The sequence below is a fragment of the Ranitomeya variabilis genome, chromosome 1 (genome assembly GCF_051348905.1).
Source record: "Ranitomeya variabilis isolate aRanVar5 chromosome 1, aRanVar5.hap1, whole genome shotgun sequence".
NCBI lineage: Eukaryota > Metazoa > Chordata > Amphibia > Anura > Dendrobatidae > Ranitomeya > Ranitomeya variabilis.
In genome coordinates this window covers 1,045,740,764-1,045,760,745 of record NC_135232.1, presented here as the reverse complement: position 1 = coordinate 1,045,760,745, position 19,982 = coordinate 1,045,740,764, and the positions used below count along the sequence as shown (strand labels likewise).

Here is a 19,982-nt window from a genome sequence, read left to right as displayed (position 1 = left end):
TTACAACAATGAATTATATACTGCGATATGATCTTTATAGACACTAACTCCTTGACATATCCGTTTAGTTTACTTTGACAGATTCCCTTTAAGGTATTCTTTACAGAACTTATGTAATAACCAGGTACAGTATTTTTTATTTTTGAAGCTGATGATTTTGCTTTGTGAAATGCTATAAATGCAGTCAGTCAAGAAATATTATTCTTATATTTAGATCTAAATACCTCTTAGCGGAAACCTGCTGATCTCCTTCCATTACGTGGCTGGAAAAGAAAAACAAATTAGATCATGAGTTCTACAGATTAAAAAGAAAACTGGATAATTAGGCAGGTAATATACCCATGATCTAGCTTTTCTTAATGAGCAATTATATTTTTAGAACCTCACGCCACCGGCCATCATGCGGCGTAGGAAAGATGAGCTTATTGTATGTGGTCAGGAACAGGTGTCTTGCTTCTTACAGGGTTATACTAGGGTGTTAGGGGCACCCAGCTTTTCCATTGCAGTAGACCTTCATGCTTCCCCATACGAAGCCTGCATGTTATTGGGGGAGCCGACAGCTACCTTATGGCAAACATAAGGCTTAGGATGTATTATATCAGGATTACATGCTCTGTGATAAGTTACTACACTCGGACCCCAATACCATTCTGGAGCTAGGGTGTCTCACGTCTCCCTGACTGGAGTAAGATCTGTGGCAAGACACTTGTAACTTTTCACACGTGTCGGATTCATGAGCCTCTAAATGACACAGACGCCTCTGACTCAAACAAGCCCCCTTGTTCACGCCAGCCTTGATGTATTCGGGCCATAAAGCTTTATCCTTTATGTAATTAAAGGGGTATTCTCATCTCCAATATCCTATCCCATTATGTAGTAGGTGTTATATTAATAATATGAGCAAATACCTCCAATTAGAAAGGTAGTACAGTTCTTCTGATAAGCTATGTTGCTTACTCCATGCGCAGGGCATTGCAGTAGCTTAGGTATCCATGGTTGTGAGCGCTAACAGGTAACTGTAACTATATGAGTGGTCGTAACCATGGATACCTAAGCTACTGCAATGCCCTGCACATGAGGTAAGCGGCATAGTTTATCAGAAGAACTATGCTACATTTCAAATATGAGGAATTATTATTATACCTATCACATACAAGGGTATGATCTTGGAGATGGGAACACCCCTTCAAATTCCCACCCTATAAAATGATAAAGCATATCACTAACATAAGAATAATACTATGATCAGTGTGGGTCTGATCAATAGCCTGTCCACATACTGCCGGCCATCCATCCACCCACTGTGAATGAAATTTCAATACGGCTCCAATCAATGGAAGAGGACCCCCGTGCAGGACAAAGTTGTGAAAAACCTCTTATTTATTCTGAGATTTGGTAGTGTGATCTTAAAGGGAATCTGTCACCAGGATTTTGCCATCTAATGTGAAAGTAGCATATTGTGGAGCCTGAGACCCGGATATCAGCGATGTGTCAATTACTTTGCTGCTTGCTGTATTTTTGATAAATCATTGTTTTATCAGCAGCAGATTATCACTAGGGGACTTGAAACCTGATACCTTGTAGTCCTCCATTTTCATGAGCTGTGTAAAACTCCACCTTCACCACTGTTTGGCTACTTTCTGCCTATGCACAGTGTTCATAGAACGCTGTCAATTAGCGGTGGGGAGCGATGGTTATACACAGCTCCTCATTAAGAGAACTGCTACATCTTCAGTAGGAAAAACGGGGATGCTATCAAAACTGCATCAAGGAGCCCAGTAAGTGATGCAATGCTGGAATCAGGGTCTCTGTCTCTACATAATGTTGCTCTCAGTTGAACTTAGTGACAGATTCATATTAATAGAACCCTTTTTAATGTCATAGTCCACAAATATTTGTCAGATTTTGTTTGCATTTTAAAAATAGTATAAATAACATACCCGAAACAAAAAGTACCCTCTGCTTAAAACGCCTCCTGGTCCCTGCACCTCTTCCTGGAATTAAAATGAAAAAAAAAAAAAAGACAATAAATTAAGTACACATATTTTAGCAGGTTGTATTTGATTTATTTCTGTGCATATGAGCTGTCAGAACCCTGAGTATACTGTGCAATTCACAAATTCAGAGGGCAGGAAAAACAGTCATGTGTTATTTATATTGCCAATACTATAGAACCTGAGAAGATGCAAAAGCATCATTTAGATGCCTGGAAACTCAATGCAAATGTGCAACATAAACCCATGATATGGCTACGAGATAAAAGCAACTATAATGGACACGATATCAAATATTTAAAAGATAATACTTATATTCAGTCTTATTTCTGTTGTTGGAATATACAGACACAGATGCAGGTTTAAAGGGGTGTTCTCGAGTTCTTAAAATTGCTTTAATTAGGCAGCATGAAAATAAGCAAGTTTGCAACTGACTTGCTTTTTCTATCTGCTGTCATTCTCCTGCAATGAGAGATTTTATCTTTATGGCTATGTTCATAAGTCCAGTAATGATCCATTAAATTGGATCCAGCAGCAATCGGTTAGCAAAAAGGAAACAACTTTTTAGTCTGTTTTTAAAAAAACTGATCTCTGCTAGATCCTTTTGACATTGAAGTTTATGGAAAACAGATCCGTTAATTAATGTCTAATTAACAGAGCCGTTTTCCATAGACTTTAATGTTAAAAAGTAAAAAAAAAAAGATCCAACAGAGATCAGTTCTTAAAAACGGACTAAAAAGTTATGTGAAAATCGGCTTATAATGTATCCATGGTGCCTGGCGGGAGTGAGCAGTAGTTGCAATCCAGGAGAGGGGTTAACTCTTAACATACCAGTCAACTCTCTCCAGTCCATTGATATACAGCAGCTAGCTGCTCACCTCCATCCTCTCCCTCTCATTCCTTGAAGAGATACAGCTGATACTGCTCTGACCTGTGTGCTTGTTAAAATGTCCTGTTATCTGTATATGCAAATCTAGTGATAACAGTATAAAATCACAAATAGCAAAATGTGTTATAGCAGAACGTGTGCTCTACTTTATAGTTCTACTAATACTACACTTCTATTTCCAGAGCTGTCACTCAAGAAGGAAAGCCCACCCTGCCAGAAACCTGGATGTAAAGAAACTGTAATGAGCATCAAAGCTCTGAACGGCTCAAAAGACAACTTGAGAATACCCCCTTACCTGAATATGTGAACGAGCCATGGATGCATGATGTCTCTAAGTTTAAAGGGGTTGTCTGTGATTTTAACATTGATGGCCTCTCCTCAGGATAGGTGCTCAGTGTCTGATTGGTGGGGGTGTCACACCCAGCACCCCCTGTCAATCGACTGTTCCTGGTGTCGGTGGCGGCAGGGACTGCTCTGTTATGGAGCTGCACTACATGGAATAGTGGTGGTGGCAGGGTATTGGACATCCAGCCCCTCTTGATTTGAATAGGGGCAGATGTGCAGCCACTATACAGCTGATAAAGCTGTGCTGTGCAGCTCCATAACTGAGCAGTTCTGGCCACCGCCAACACCGCACCATCATCGATCAGACATTGCAGACATTGATGACCTGTCCTAAAAATAGGCCAGCAATGTTAAAGTCCCTGATAACCCCTTTAACAATCACAATCCTGGCTCAGTCACAAACCATGTCACTTCAAGCAAAAGAAACGGGGGGAAATCAATCCTGACAGATCACAGAACCATAGAATCATAGAGTGTTAGGGTTGGAAGGGACCTCCAGGGTCATCGTGTCCGACCCCCTGCTCAGTGCAGGATTCACTAAACCATCTCCAAAGGATCCTTTTTGGCAGACATTAAAGAGATGGATATGTTCAGTGTTATGTACATACTATACAATATGCAAAGAACGTTTTGTGAAGTAAAAGGTCTTTTAGTTCTGCTTATACACATCACAGTCATTAGTATTGAAGATAAGATATTCGAGTTTATACGCCATGGCTACATTGCAGTACAACCTATTGCCATTCACTTTTTTCATAACTTGACTACAATTTGATAGGAAAGAAAGTTAGCAAATAAATGAAATCATGGCAGCAAAATGACGATGTTCCCACATAGCCTAAATACTGTTGTTTTTTTTGTTTGTTTTTTTGTGTGCAGAAAATTTGCTGCATTTAACTAGACAAGGAAAGTGGATGTGATTTCATGAAAATTCATGCTCACTGTACATCTAAAGTCTGTTTAACTGTTTTTTTTTCCCTCTGGAGGCTTATATGGGGAGCCTGAGAAAACGATTGTAAAAAAAAAGTTTTTATCCTCTTAATATATTGCAGTCATCATGTATACTTAAAATTATTCTTCCTGTATGACTCATGAGTCACTGCAAAAGTCCCTGGCAGGGGGAGGAGGGAACAGCTGGGTCAGAAATTGAAGAGGGGATTGATTTTTGCAAGGAAAAGAGACTTCCTGTTTCTACATAGAGCAGAGAAAAGAATAATTTACTGGGTAGAAAGGTAAAATGAACAATTGTAAGTAAAGTTGAAACTAGAAGTTTACATACATATATAAAAAGACACATCTGCATGTTTTTCTCAATTTCTGACAAGAAATCAGAATAAAGTTTTCCCGTTTTAGGTCAATTAGGATTACCATAAATATTTGTGGAAAATATATTGTCCAGGTGCTAATTAGAAATGAATGGGAATTATCATATATCATATAAGAAAGCTGTTAAGGGGTTTCTTTGCTGATTTAGTGCACTCAACAGTTTACACAACTCACATACAAACTTTCCTTTCAGGTCTGTTCACATGGTTGTTCATCCTTTCCATCTATCTGTCCCATTTACAACAGACAAGCAGAATTAGCATCCTGTGCTCCTTTTAATTTGTACAGGGTCCTGTCCATCTAGTTTCCATTTGGTGTCAGTTTTTAGAAATTCCTGTGTAGGGGGTATAGTAAAATGTGTTATTGCCTTCGCCTTTCCCTCTTGTCCCAGTGCCGTAAGTTATCAGTGTTTGTACACTGCTCAAAAAAATAAAGGGAACACTAAAATCCCACATCCTAGATCTCACGTAAATCACAACTAATATCCCATGGAGGTCTGGAGTTGGAATGATGCTCAAAATCAAAGTGGAAAATGAAGTTACAGGCTGATCCAACTTCAGTGGAAATGCCTCAAGACAAGGAAATGATGCTCAGGAGTGTGTGGCCTCCACGTGCCTGTATGACCTCCCTACAATGCCTGGGCATGCTCCTGATGAGGCAGCGGATGGTCTGCTGAGGGATCTCCTCCCAGACCTGGATTAAAGCATCCGCCAACTCCTGGACAGTCTGTGTTGCAACGTGACATTGGTGGATGGTGCGAGACATGATGCCCCAGATGTGTTCAATTGGATTCAGGTCTGGGGAACGGGCGAGCCAGTCCATATCTTTAATGCCTTCATCTTGCAGGAACTGCTGACACACTCCAGCCACATGGCATTGTCCTGCATTAGGAGGAACCCAGGGCCAACCGCACCAGCATATGGTCTCACAAGGGGTCTGAGGATCTCATCTCGGTACCTAATGGCAGTCAGGCTACCTCTGGGGAGCACATGGAGGGCTGTGCGTCCCTGCAAAGAAGTGCCACCCCACACCATTACTGACCCACTGCCAAACCGGTCATGCTGAAGGATGTTGCAAGCAGTATATCACTCTCCACGGCGTCTCCAGACTCTGTCACGCCTGTCACATGTGCTCAGTGTGAACCTGCTTTCATCTGTGAAGACAACAGGGTGCCAGTGGCGAATTTGCCAATTCTGGTGTTCTATGGCAAATGCTAAGTGTCCTGTACGGTGTTGGGTTGTGAGCACAACCCCCATCTGTGGATGTCGGGCACTCAGACCATCCTCATGGAGTCGATTTCTAACCGTTTGTGCAGACACATGCACATTTGTGTATTACCACCTCTTACATAATGGTACTGCTACAAAATCAAGTGTATTACCATGTCTTGTTCTGCTAAATGTACATATTGTTATTTGGCGTGCCTGTTATATAGGGAAAGCATAGTAATGAAGTTTGGCCACTAGATAGGGGCATTTTGGTACACCTAGGTTAGCATGGTTGTGGATCAGTGTACGTATTACTAGTTAATGTAGGAGGGGTCAGCTGCAGTTAGAGAGGGAACATTTCCTCATTCAGTTCAGAAGGGCCCGAGCGCCCAGACAGTACACATGGGCTCTAGGCCCAGGACATTGGCAGCTACCACGCAACATCGTTTGATTAAGAGAGAGCCCAGTCATCCACAGCATCAGGCCAGAGAAGCGGAGGCCAGTAAAGCAGCAGGAAAGTAGAAAGACAAGAAAGTATGCGGGCACAGGTAGCCCTACAATGTGGCAGCTTATAGCTTGGTCAGATTTCCTCAGTACCAGGGCGAAACGGTGAACTCAGAAGCAGTGAAATGGGAGCAGGACTGCGTTGGGACTTCACAGAGCATAATACTGAAGGACAGGTCACTCGTCAGGTGGCAACTAGCTTTGGAGATGGAAACTCTTTTGTCTAAGGTGAAGCAGACTGAGAAATGCCTGACAGTGGCAGAGCTGAATTGGGAGGAAACTGAGGACCCGTGCGACACAGACCGACCCTGGTATGCGTTATGTGAAAGGAAGAAAGGTGCAGGAAGAGAAGAGAAAATGTGCAGTGCTGATCCTGTTGTAATTGCTGTGAAGAGTCTGGATGTGCTGTGTAAAGCTTACAGTAAAGTTGCTGATTTGAAAGTTGAAAAGGACTGTGTCTCAATCTTTGTTACATTCACTGATGGGAACTTGCAGCGAAGCAGAAGTGGCCCTGACGGCGCAGAGAATGAAGCCACAGGTACACAAAGTAATGGACAATGTTTTCATGTGTTGGGAGACCAGGGCACTGATGTACCAGAGTGTTTCGCCATGACTACAGCCCTGGTCCAGCCTCTTACATCATCTGCATACATAACTTTTTCTTACATTCTAAAAATAATCAACAAATGTAAATCAGATGGACCCCATGTCAATCAATGGAGGACCTCTGCTCCTGTTTGAAGTAGACATGCCCAGAATGCTAATTCCATTGATCTATTACATTCTTATAGACACGTGAACATAGCCCTACTGTGGTCATGCATGTGAGGTGGGTTCGGGAATGGGGTGCCATGTTCCTGTGAGTAACAGGACTTCCAGTGGTCCCACTAATCTAACATTTAACACCGTGGACTATAGGGGAGAGAGGTATTTATCAAGATTAGTGTTTCCTGCAAGAATTTTTGAGCCCAAAGCCACTATATAGCTAGTGTAGGGCAGCACCTCAACACAAATTAATATGTATGTAAGGGTTTCAGGTATGTCAAAACGAGGATGATCCCAGTTCTCCATAAGATCCAAAAGTGAAGAGAGCGGTAACAGCATCCTCGGTAGCAAAAAGTATCTTCTTTATTAATACTTCAGGGAGACAGCAACGTTTCAACCTCATAAGATAGACCCATCTATCTTGTAGGGTCACAACATTGCTGTTTCTCTGTACTACTGTATGAGACGTAGTAATAAAGAAGATACTTTTTGCTACCGTGGATGCTGTTATCGTTTTCTTGACTTTTGAGCCCAAAGCCTGGTGCAGTAAGGTCCACAAATTTATTTAGATGGGCATCTAAGTGGAATAAAGCCCAGTTTATACCATACATGCTAGATCATAATAATAATTGTCTCATCAGAAATTACTTCCATTTGCACTTTGATACATCAGATTTACAATATAAGCTGCAGATGGGCATTCTCAGCAAATCTAGGGTAAAAAAAAAGTATGACTTCCTTATCAGACAGATGAGCATACTAGACACTTAAAATACAATATGTTCAAGTTGTCACCGTGACGCAAGACAATAAATAATGGCAAACAATGTAAAAAAGCAAAAAAAATCATGTTACATACTTCAGATTTGAATCTCTTCATCCTCCTGTCATGAAGCTGAGGAACGAGTTGCAGCAAAGGATGCAGGACAGACGACTGAGAGGACATGAAGACAGACAAATGAGCAACAATGGACACCTGGATGCACAGGATGTCTTCATCACCATTACATGGACAGACGCTAAACAAAAACATTCAACATGTCCCTTTATACCAGAAAACTCAAAAAAACAGATGAGAGCTTGTGTTATCTACTTTTTTGGCATTCCTAGAAAAAATAATTATCTGATAAAGAAAGTCATTAACCAGTCATGTTGCTGCTTTCTTGATAATCTTCATGCAGAGGTGTAACTTCTCGATTCCAATGCTAAAGCTGGTGAAAATCTCCCGATATAATACTTGTGACTTTTTATGTAGTAGATGCACCTTCAGGCCTCCTCAGGCAACACGGTCTGGGGCAGCTGATACTTTGAAACCCCCAAAAGCTGTGCCCATGATTACATAGTAGTTTCAATTATGGTGAACCTACAGGAGTATATTATACATTGGTATGCTTAGTTGTAATAGATGAACAATATGGTGCAGATTTTGCATTGAAGATCCAAAGATTAAAAGAGGACCTATGAGGTAAAATTATAAAACCTTTGTCAAATGTACAGTACTGTTCAAAAAGTTTAGGCAGGTGTGGAAAAAATGGTGCAAAGTAAGAAAGCTTTCAATAATAGAAGTTTTAATGATTTACTTTTATCAATTAACATAGATTTTAAATCAAAACAATATTTGGTGTGACCAACCTTTGCCTTCAAAACAGCATCAATTCTTCTAAGCACACTTATACAAGTTCAAGGTTCTTGTTGGATCTGCAGGATTCCAGTCCAGTCAGTTGTATGGATATTACAATTAATAATAATTATCATCATTTTCACATATGGATTAAAACTTTGTTATTAACAGAAAAAGGAACAGATGTGTACGAAGCTTAAATCCAGGTGAGGAACAGCCAAACTACATAGTTGGGGTAGTGGAAGACAGTTTCATATAATAGGCCATGCACCATGGCCAGACTGAGATCAGCATCAAGACACAAGGTAGTTATACTGCACCAGCAAGGTCTCTTACAGGTGAAGATTTCAAAGAAGACTGATTTCAAGGTGTGTGGAGCAAATTCATTTAAAGAAGCACCAAGAAATGGGCAATGTTGAGGATCATAGATGCAGTGGTCGGCCAAGGAAACTTTGTGACCTGATGATGTCCAGCAGTGCCATCAGCTCAGAACTGGCAGCAGTTATTGTGACCCATCTACTGTTTGAAGAAGTCAGGCTACAAGTGCTCTTCATGGAAGAGTTGTAGTCAAAGGGCCATACCTTTAACATGGAAGAAAGGCCAAGTGACTCAACTATGTACAAAAACATAGGAACTGGGGTGTAGAAATGTGGCAGCAGGCATTTTGGAATATTGAGCAAAAATGTGAAATATTTGTCTGTAATAAAAAGCAGTTTATTCACTGAATTGCCAGAGAGAGGAACAATAATGTGTGTCTGCAGGATGATGACGGGTCCTTGCAATTTTGTGGCTGCATTTCAGCAAATTGAGTTGGGAATTTGGTCAGGATTATTGGTGTAATCAGTACTGAAAAATACAAGCAGATATTTATTCATCATGAAATACCATCAGGGAGGCATCTGATTGGCTCCAAATTTATTCTGCAGCAAGACAAAAACTCCAAACCTATAGCCAATGTAATGAAGAACTATTTTCAATATAAAAAGGAACAAGGATTCGTGGAAGTGATGATGAGGTCCCCACAGACCCGATATCAAAATCATCAAATCTCTTTGGATTTATATGAAAAGGCAGAAGAATTTGCATAAGCCTACATCCATAGAAGATTTGGACTAGCTGTCCAAGATGGTTGGAACAACCTCCTTGCCAAGCTCATTCAACAATCTTGTGCTAGTGTACCTAGAAGGATTGATGCAGTTTTGATGCCAAAGGGTGGTCACACAAAATATAGATGAGTTTTAGTTTTCTCTCTTGTTCATTTTCTTTCCATTTTGTTAATTTATATATAAAAAAAAATTAGTAACACTTCTGTTTATGAAACTTGAAGCATGTTTTCCACACCTGACTAAAGAGTTGGACAGTACAGTATATTTGAAAAAACAACAACTTCCCACTGATTCTGAGATTGTTTTTTCGTGACATATTGTACTCCATGTTAGTGGTAAAATTTCTTTGCTATGATTTGCATTTATTTATGAAAAAAACGGAAATTTGGCAAAAACTGTAAAAATTTTGCAATTTTCAAACTTTTAATTGTTGTGCCCTTAAATCAGAGTCATATCACACAAAATAGTTAATAAATAACATTTCCCACATGTCTACTTTACATCAGCACAATTTTGGAAAACAATTATTTTTGTTAGGACATTATAAGTTTTAAAAGTTGACCAGCGATTTATTTTTCCAACAAAATTTACAAAACCATTTTTTTAGGGACCACCTCACAATTGAAGTGAGTTTTGGGGGTCAGTATGACAGAAAATACCCAAAAGTGACACCATTCTAAAAACTGCACCCCTCAAGATGCGCAAAACCACATTCGATAAGTTTCTTAACCCTTCAAGTGCTTCACGAGAGCTAAAGCAATGTGGAAGGAAAAAAAATTAACAATTTACAGTACTTTTTTTATAAAATATTTACTTAAGACCCAGAGTTTTTTACTTTCACAAGGGTAGCAAGAAAAAATGGACCACAAAATTTCTTGTGCAATTTCTCCTGAGTGCACCGATACCCCATATGTGGGGGAAAGCCACTGTTTGAGCGCATGGCAGGGCTCAGGAGGGAGCACTGTTGAACTTTTTGAAGGCAAAATTGGCTGAAATCAATGGCGGGTGCCATGTTGCGTTTGGAGACCACCTGATGTACCTAATCAGTGGAAACCCCCCAATTCTAACTCCAACCCTACCACAGCCCTACCCCTGACCCTAATCCCAACCCTAACACTAATCTCAACAGTAACCACAACCCTAACCCCAACACCACCCTAACCCCAACACCCCAACCGTAACCCCAACACAACCATATCCCAAAAGCACAATCCTAACCCAACACAACCCTAACCCCAACACAACCCTAACCTCAACACCAAAACCCTAACCCCAACACCACAACCGTAACCCCTACACAACAACCATAACCCCAACATCACAACCGTAACCCCAACCGTAACCCCAACACAACTCTAACCCTAGCCCTAACCCTAACCATAACCCAAACCCTAACCCCAGCCCTAGCCCTAACCCTACCTCTAACCCTAGCCCCAACCCTAACCCTAGCTCTAACCACAACCCTAACCGTAGCCCAAACCCTTACCCTAGCTCTAACCCTTATCCTAGCTCTAACCCTAGCCCCAAGCCTAACCCTAGCCCCATCCCTAACCCTAGCTCTAACCACAACCCTAACACTAGCCCCAACCCTAGCCGTAGGCCCAACACTAACTTTAGCTCTAGCCTCAACCCTAACTCTAATGGAAAAATGGAAAAAAAATACATTTTTAAAATGTTATTATTTTTTACCTAAGGGGGTGAAAAAGGGGGTTTGATTTACTATTTTTTTTATTTTGATCACTGTGATAGGGGCTATCACAGTGATCAAAATGAACCAATAGGATAAATCTATTGTTGCTGGGTGCCAGCTAGCAGATCTCTGCAGGCCATGTGCCCGCCATTTTCTTCCAGGAAGCAGACACCAGGTGCTGAGGGACAGAGCCGGAGGGTCTGAGGATCATATCCGAGGAGAGAGAAATAAATGGAAATCATATTTTTTTTTGCAGTCACCGTTATGTGAATATTGGCGATCGCAACTCTGGGAATGATAAAAACTGACCCGAATCATGTTCTCTGGGGTCTCAGCTACCCCCGGTTGCCGAAACCCCAGAGATTTCTGACGCTGGGGGGCGCTATAACCTTATTTCTCATCACTGTTAAAAAGCAACTGAGGAATAAGTACCCTTAACTGCCACCATTAAAAGGCGTATCGGCGGTCGTTAAGGGGTTAAATACAGTCACACTTTAACTCATGCTGCCTCTATGTAGAAAACAAAATTAGACACTGTGTGTTAGACTTGGCCTATATTGCATAAGTTACACACTTGAGCCTATAATAAGTAAAGACACTCTACACTCTTGAAAAGTATCAAATAAGGCATGCAAGTTTGTTTTTTGCCACAAATCATTTATACATTGTCTTAATCCATTTGCACCAAAAGCGAGATGCAACTTACCATATGTCATATATATATGTTACGATAATACACTACACTACATTTTTGCAGTAATTAAGAAGGGCAATTAATTAGATAGATATCAAAATAATTCAAATGCATAACATTGAATGCATACTAATGAGTACAGATTCTGAAATGAGAAATACTGTGTATCAAAGACCAAAGTTCAGAAGACCCGTTTGTACTTATAAGTTATTATGAAATATTAAATAAGACACACAAAAAACATATTTCATAATAAAAATCTTAAATACTTAGCATTTGCTAATAATAAAGCACAGCCCTATGGTAGTTACAGAACATCAGCTCAGCAAACCAGATATTCATGTGAACAGAGACTATATATATTTTTTTATTTTTCTCTACATAAATATTTATTTTTCCCAGAAAACTCTGTCACATTGTTAGCACTGATCCACATAACAGGAGTTCTACAAATGGTTGTGACTGTAGGCAGTATTAATATTTAGCATTGCTTGCACCCAGCAGGTAGCCACGAGAACAAATACTCACAAGGATGCCTTCAGATATCTGCAAACAGCACAGTGTTATACAGACAAAATATCAAGGGAAAGAATACAGCTGTGTAATAAGAAAGCAACCTTTGAATTAAGGATACAATTCTAGGTTTCTTCCTTTTTGCAGTAGCTTATTCCCCATACAGATTCGCTGTGCTTTACCTTATTTTGTTTTCTTCTAGGACAATCATTAGTAGTCGGGTGCAGAATACTTGATCTACAATCTTTTAGAATTCTTGACATTTTCACTAAACCTTTATTGGAGTTGCAGCAAACATACATTAGCAGACATATTATTTGCTGGACAACCCTCCCTTATCAAAAAGGAGTACGTTAGTCCAAAGTTTTCTCCACTATATCTGGCTTTGAAATGACTTGTATCCTATATTTTCATCAGCTTCTTCTCCAGGCTCCATCTCTAATTGTTAGCTAGTAGGTAGACACCATGGCTTACTGCTATGATGTCTCCAACACACTGAACATTGCAGTGATGGCAACCCAGGAGAGTTCTTGACAGGGTGATAAATAGGTCACTCCAAAAATGTCCTCTTTAGAGGATGTGGCTTATATAAAAGACCTCTTAGTTCACACCCAGACCAGATTACACTGTATACTTATCACACACCAGGCTCACACTTCATTCATCACAACCAGAGGCATCCATCACTTCACAGCCAAAAAAGTAATTGCACACCCATACAAGTCACTTTACCAGTCTCCTATTAGAGTGCAATACTCTAGATTAGGGATCCTTCGGGCTGCATGCGTGATGATTGCAGCCCGGTCCATCAGTCCAAGGGCCGCCGATGCCAGCGCTTCGCTCCATTAAACTGAAACGTCTGCACCACTATACCAATACCAGCCACCAGCCAATCAGAGGCAGCTGACGTCGGCGTCCTGGCACATCACTGCCGTGCCATTTTCAGTGCCAGAGGGCTGTTGTGGAAGACTTGTTAATTACCCTCAGACAGCGCTGTTGGTGCTCTTCTCACCACAAGGATTACAGGGGAGGGACAAGCACACCAAGGGCAACTCAGGGGAGGGGGAAAAGTCCAACAACTGGGCCATTTTCATGAAACCGTCACAGGCTATCTGTGGGTGTAGCTATGACAAGGAGGGAGAAGTTGACCAAGATGTTGAAGGACTACTTAAGTGACCATACCAGCATCCTACCTGATTATTCAGTGGCCCTTAACTATTGCTTGTCCAAGCTGCATACTTGGCCCAACCTCTCCTTGTATGCCTTGGAGGTGCTGCCATGCCCTGCTGCAAGTGTGTTGTCTGAACTGATTTTTAGTTCGGCTGGTGCAATCATCATGGATAGGCACACAGGGCTGTCAATGGAAAATGCAGACAGGCCGACTCTTCTAAAATTGAATAAGGGCTGGATTGCTTGATTTCCTCTCACTTTGTAAGCCCTATGGATGACAGCAATGTAACGTAAATGCAGCCCAAATCTTTTTTTTGGAAGTTGTCTTAAGGTCCATGCCTTACCATCCAACCCCATTTTGTTCAGGAAATCACGTCCTACTCCTCCTGCTTCTGCAACAAATACTAAGTGGTTATATATGTATACCCCACATGAGTAATGTTTATATATTTTTGGAAACCTTTGTACATTGTGCAATGGTGAAACTTGTACTCCCTATCTCTACCTATTCTAATAACTACAAAATTTATTGTGAGGTCCCCATCACGGTCTCTTTCAGCGTGTATGATACGACCCCTTGGGTAATTTTTGGAAACCTTTGTACATTGTGCAATAGTAAAATTTCTACTCTCAATTTCTATATATTCTATTATAATAATCTTTTATTGTGTTGTCCTTCTCATGGTCTCTTTAAACGACTATATGGGAGCCTGATTTTGAATTCTGTGTCAGCGCTTGAACATTGTGGAACATCAATGCATTAATATGCTCCACAAATCTTACCCACACATCCCTTTATAAAGAGAAATTCGGCATAATACCTCTGTTAGCATACACCATATACTGCTGACATATGCAGCCCCCAGTAGGTGGGCAGAACGCCTGGATACAAAATTTGTGTCTGAGGGTGAAACCACTGGCTCTTCTCCTGTGCTATTTGATATCCAGGAAGGGGCTGTTGCCCACAACCTGCAGTTGCACAGACACAACAGTCAGCAATCACATCCAGTTCGTTGTCTCAGCGCAGTGTTGTCCCTTGTCAGCATATACTGTATGTCTCTTCCCAAATTTTTAGTTAGATACGACATACTTATTTGTTAGCACTTTACATTGTCCGGTGCTGAACAAAGACCATTGCAGACTTTTCCAGGCTCCTAAATGAAACTTGAGTCTCTTTATTAACCTGTCGCTTCCCTTAAATTTTCTAAAATTTGTTTAAAAAAAATGGTGGTGGGGTATTGGCCAGTTTCTGTACATTTTAAGCACGTCTAAGAGACTGGGTTAATACGCTCCACAGACCTATTCAGGCCACAGCCTTACACATATTAGAACATGGTCATTGCCACGCTAACGCCTTTACCTGAGCTCTGTGGCACTGCCTGTCACCTTAGTAATACACTCCACAGACCTCGACACTCTCTGGGACATATCCTGTAATTACTCCATTGTTGCTTAAAACCATGTAAAAGATAAATTCCACCTGGTTGGGTAGTTTCCAGAAGAAGTGCGTAGGCTTGTGCAGATTGGTCAATGGCACTCTTGGCTCTTTCCCTTGAGGAGGCTGCTTCCAAGTTAAATGATGCCTGTACATGTCCCTGACATGGGTTTCAGGCCTGACAGACTGACCACAATACAGGCCCTCAATTGTATAAACTGTATTCAGAATTTAATTTTAATACTTTTGGTGTCTGGTAGAATCCAATTTACCGACACTGAGTATACAGCTCCCCCAACTCCTGTATTATATTCACCTTACAGTGGCATCACCGCTATGACAGTGGCTCCATTGGAATCCGGTGGCCAAAATGAACTGTGGAGCTCACAAAACTCAGGGTTTACAGCACCTGCTGGCCCTCTGAAAATGTGAAGTGAGGGCCGCATAATGACATGGCGGTGGACGTGGTGGTGGTGGTCAAAGGCCAAAATTGAAATGGGCATGTTTTAGCTGACATTGTAAAGTGATGGGGAATATGTATTCCACTATGTGGCTAACAATTTGGAAGGAGGAAGGGACCTCTCAAATGTAGGAGTGAGAGCTCTCCCAAATGTAAGATACAGGGCCACCTGAGGGCCCTTCCCAAACTCAAGCTTCACAGCACCTGCTGATCCTCTGAAAATGTGAAGCTAGGGCCCCATAATGACATGGCAGTGGACGTGGTGCTGGTGGTGGGCGAAGGCCAAAATTCAAATGGGCATGTTTTAGGTGGCATTGTAAAGGGATAGGGAATATGTGTTCCACTATCCAGCTAACAATTTGAAAGGAGGGAGGGACCTCCCAAATGTAGGAGTGAGAGCTTTCCCAAATGTTAAAGGAAAAACTAAAGCCAAAAAGCTCCATGTGAACATATGCTAAAGGGGAGGTACAAAGGCATGCAGGCATTTTCTCCATGCTGTTCCCATTTACTTTTAGCTCTTTCCCATCCATTTCGGCTTTTTTTCTCATGCCCCCAGAAATGTTTGTTGGGTCCAGCAGAAAAATATTCGGCTTTCCCATTGACTTGCATTGGATTCGTTATTCAGTAATTAGAAATTATTTGTGCCGCTTTTCCCGAATCCAAATATTTCACTATTCGCTCATCACTAATCAATAGGCTTTGCACTCTTTTTGTTGAGCAGCCTGTTTTGCAGCCTGGCTGATTATAGTTTTAATTATGCATATTAGATGTTACAGACCAGCCAACAGATCGAACACAGCACCTTATATAACTCTTCCCCTTTGACTCAGTCCTTGCCATTAATAATTATAAATACTGACTTTAGCACAATACTCCTTATTCCTCATACCTGACCCCAATTAATACCTCTCTTCCTGATGGTCTGACTCCTTGGATTGCTAAATAGAGTCACTGATGCCAATACTGTCCATGAAAGCCATGACACACACATAGAGAAGAGGACATCCTGCTCCACTATTTCTCTGTATCACACCCTTAGATGTGGCAGCATGGAGCACATTATCCAGCAAAGCTGTGCAGAGTAGCTGTGAATCCAGCACTGGAGTAAGATAAAATACTTAAGAGCTGTGGTTCTCTGTATCACAGTGCTTCTCCCCTTCATCTTCCCTCTCTATAGATGTCTACAGACTGCACATAATCTGATCCTAGGTTTAAGCTTATACATGGGTGCTAGTTTGTAACATGCTGCAAATGCCAAAATCGAGTATATGACCAAGGGGATATCTAATATTAGGCTGCTGTGCCTGAGGATGTAGTAATAGGAACGTGTGAAGTCTGCTGGAGCCTTTATCATCACAGATACATAAAACTGAGTTTAGCATACCATTAACTCATTTTCCTTAGTCTATGACAAAACTAAAAGGCTGTAGTAAACTGCAATAGACAAATGTTTGCCCTATCCACATGGAAGATCAATAACACAGATGCACTACTGATATTTAACGAAAGTCAGTGAATACTTGTTTCATCACTTATTTTTTATCCTTTTCCTTCTATTTATTCTTAAACTATCACGATATCATACATTAGGGTAGTTGGTATACAGCCTACACATGAACACCCAAATCAGGGGTTGCTCTTAGAGCCTTATTTTTTCCCAATTGGTCCAGGTTTTTTAAGTTATGGTTAGAAGTGACAATTCTAGAATTTATTAGAAGTCACTCAAATCTTGTATAATCTATCGGGCTGTTCACATGTCCGATTTTTTTTTATATGCATACTGAGCAGTGCAAAATGGAGGAGAAGTCTGATATTAATTCGAGTGTCTAAGTGTATAAGTTAAGCATTGAATCTTTGTTTCAAGGATGGCAATGACTAAAGCTGACTATACGCCTAAGATCTCTGTCAACTGACACTTGCTCTTCTGCCAACTAGTCCTTCTGACTTCGCCATACACATGAACACTCTGCTGGTTTCTGTGTCTCTCCTGGACACCTGATGACAGCTTGTTTCCGGTCAGAACCAAAGGATTGGGCATGTTGAAATCCTTCTGTCTCCAGACATCTGAAGTCAAGAGAGAGGGAAGAGGTCCTCATACGTATTAGGTTGGCCCTCCGCAATTAGAAGATTTGGCCAACATTAGTCCAGTGTAAATGACCATCTTAAATCTGGAGATATCACTTCTGAGCACTTCTGACACTTTCTGTGTCTCTCCTAGACACCTCTGATGACAGCTTGTTTCCGGTGAGAACCAAAGGATTGGGCATGTTGAAATCTATGCTCAATCCCTCTGTCTCCAGACATCTGCAGTCAAGAGACAGGGAAGAGGTCCTCATACGTATTAGGTCGGCCCTCCGCAATTAGAAGATTTGGTCAACATTAATCCAGTGTAAATGACCATCTTAAATCTGGAGATATCACTTCTGAGCAATACGGTTTGTCATCAGGGCACAGTACAGCTTCTATGTAACACAGTCTAGGACGTGAATCTGATTTGAGCTATAGTTTGGAGGTGTTTTTCCCCCAAACTGCAACTTACCGTGATGTCTGAGTTTCCTGAGTCATGACTCTTAGAATAATGAAATAAGAACTGTGCAGAAAAGAAATTAAGATGCTATTTTACTTCACAAAAAGTTCATTGGATAAGGACATCTTCACAATTTTAGTGCAGTTTAGTAAAACTCACCCTTTTAGAGTCATCTTTTTCCTCTAATCCCTGCAAAATAGAAATAATAATTCAATCTAAAGACAATAATAGCCCATTTGTCATAAATATAAGTATAAATATACGTCTTAAATATATGGTCTAAATCAAACAGTATTTACCAGGTGAGTACAAAATCCACAAATGTATACTAACAAACATTGTATTAATGTTGCGATAAGACATGGGGAAAAGTGTATGTCTGCTTTATAATGAAGGGCTTCCTACCAAAGACAGTGCAAGTTCCTATGCTAGTATATAGGAAAATATTGAAAAGACCATAATATTGAAAGATATAGGAACAAATAAAAATGGAGGCCTGAGCTGATGAACTGACTCCAATGTGTGTTTTAACCTGCTTCTTCAGGGGCAGACACAAAAAGCGTTTCACCCAACTTCTTCATAGGTACTCACACCCCCTAAAATAGCAGAATGTAAAGCGCATCGAAGCAATGGGGCTTCATGTCAGTTCACTTCTTCATTCGTAAGCGTGCTTATACCATTCGTAGTATTGTTTTGGTGAATATTTTCCTGTGTGGTAGTATAGGAACTTGTCCTCTAGCCACTTTAGACTTGTGTGTCACTACTGCTTTGTTTATTCATACACTTAAGGTAGGAAGCCATTCATTATAGGGCAAACTTCTCTTATTCCTAATCTGTATGTTTTGCTTATTCTTAATCTGTATGGTTACTGTCATTTCATTCATGTGCAATTATTTTAACATTTTAATATTAATAAAGCATTTGTATTTTTAAAGCATTTATATACTTTGGTGTCTCTTTGTAGGTTCTATTCGAGCAGTAATTGCAGTGAGAGGCTGCAGTCGGCCACACAGTTCACATGCAGTGCCACTGAGCATAGGGTGTAGGAAGAGCAACTTATGTGATTCCTGACAATCTGTGTGCGATGCTATATAATGTTTGTGCTATATAATCAACAGAAAATAAAATGAGTTCTTATAGGGTGGTCCTTATATCTCTCCAGATGAAAACACTTTTTGATGTCTCGCTCCACTATAGCTAAAGCCCTTTATGTCAGGCGAATGGCCTAATAGGAAAATTGATCAATAATAAATCCCAAAACTTAAAAGAAAAACTGTTATCAGTTTTTTATACCCAAAACTAATGCTAATAATATTATATGCTAATGAGTAGCAAGTGCAGTGAGCAGGGTGGGCCTGACCGTACAGCTCTCCTGCATTTCTCCATATTCCCTGCCTGCTGGCTGCCTTCTGTCTCTGACTGACAGGTAATAGAAATATGAATGACCTCTCAGTCAGAAACAGGGGGCATGTAACGGCCAAATAATTAGATGAAAAGGCAGGTGAGCTGTGAGTGCAGCGCCAGCCCACTGCACTTGTAACTCATTAACATAAAATTTCAATTATAGATTTCTCTAAAACAGCAAAACAGATATCTACAAGCAAGGTAAGCATAAAATTGCCTTTACATACTGTACATGCCATTAGTTTGGGGTATAAAATCCTGATAAGTGGTTCACTTTCAAGTGTACTGTCCCATAATAAATTTTCCATGGGGGATACAGCAGAGTGTGATC

General features: G+C 40.7%; 1 protein-coding gene across 5 annotated transcripts in view; it reads right to left on the bottom strand.

The window, feature by feature from the left end:
- Nucleotides 1–19,982, bottom strand: part of NMU (neuromedin U) — a 139,534-nt gene that overhangs the window by 4,680 nt on the left and 114,872 nt on the right. The window contains exons 5-9 of one of the 5 annotated variants that reach the window (XM_077279735.1): nt 18,407–18,436; nt 18,260–18,334; nt 7,891–7,965; nt 1,941–1,994; nt 225–263 (exon numbers count right to left, since the gene is read on the bottom strand). In XM_077279735.1, the coding sequence (XP_077135850.1) occupies nt 228–263; nt 1,941–1,994; nt 7,891–7,965; nt 18,260–18,334; nt 18,407–18,436 (270 nt within the window). In that variant the 3' untranslated portion in view covers nt 225–227. The remainder of the gene's footprint in view (nt 1–224; nt 264–1,940; nt 1,995–7,890; nt 7,966–18,259; nt 18,335–18,406; nt 18,437–19,982) is intronic. The other 4 variants (XM_077279736.1, XM_077279738.1, XM_077279739.1 and 1 more) reach the window with 4 other exon arrangements.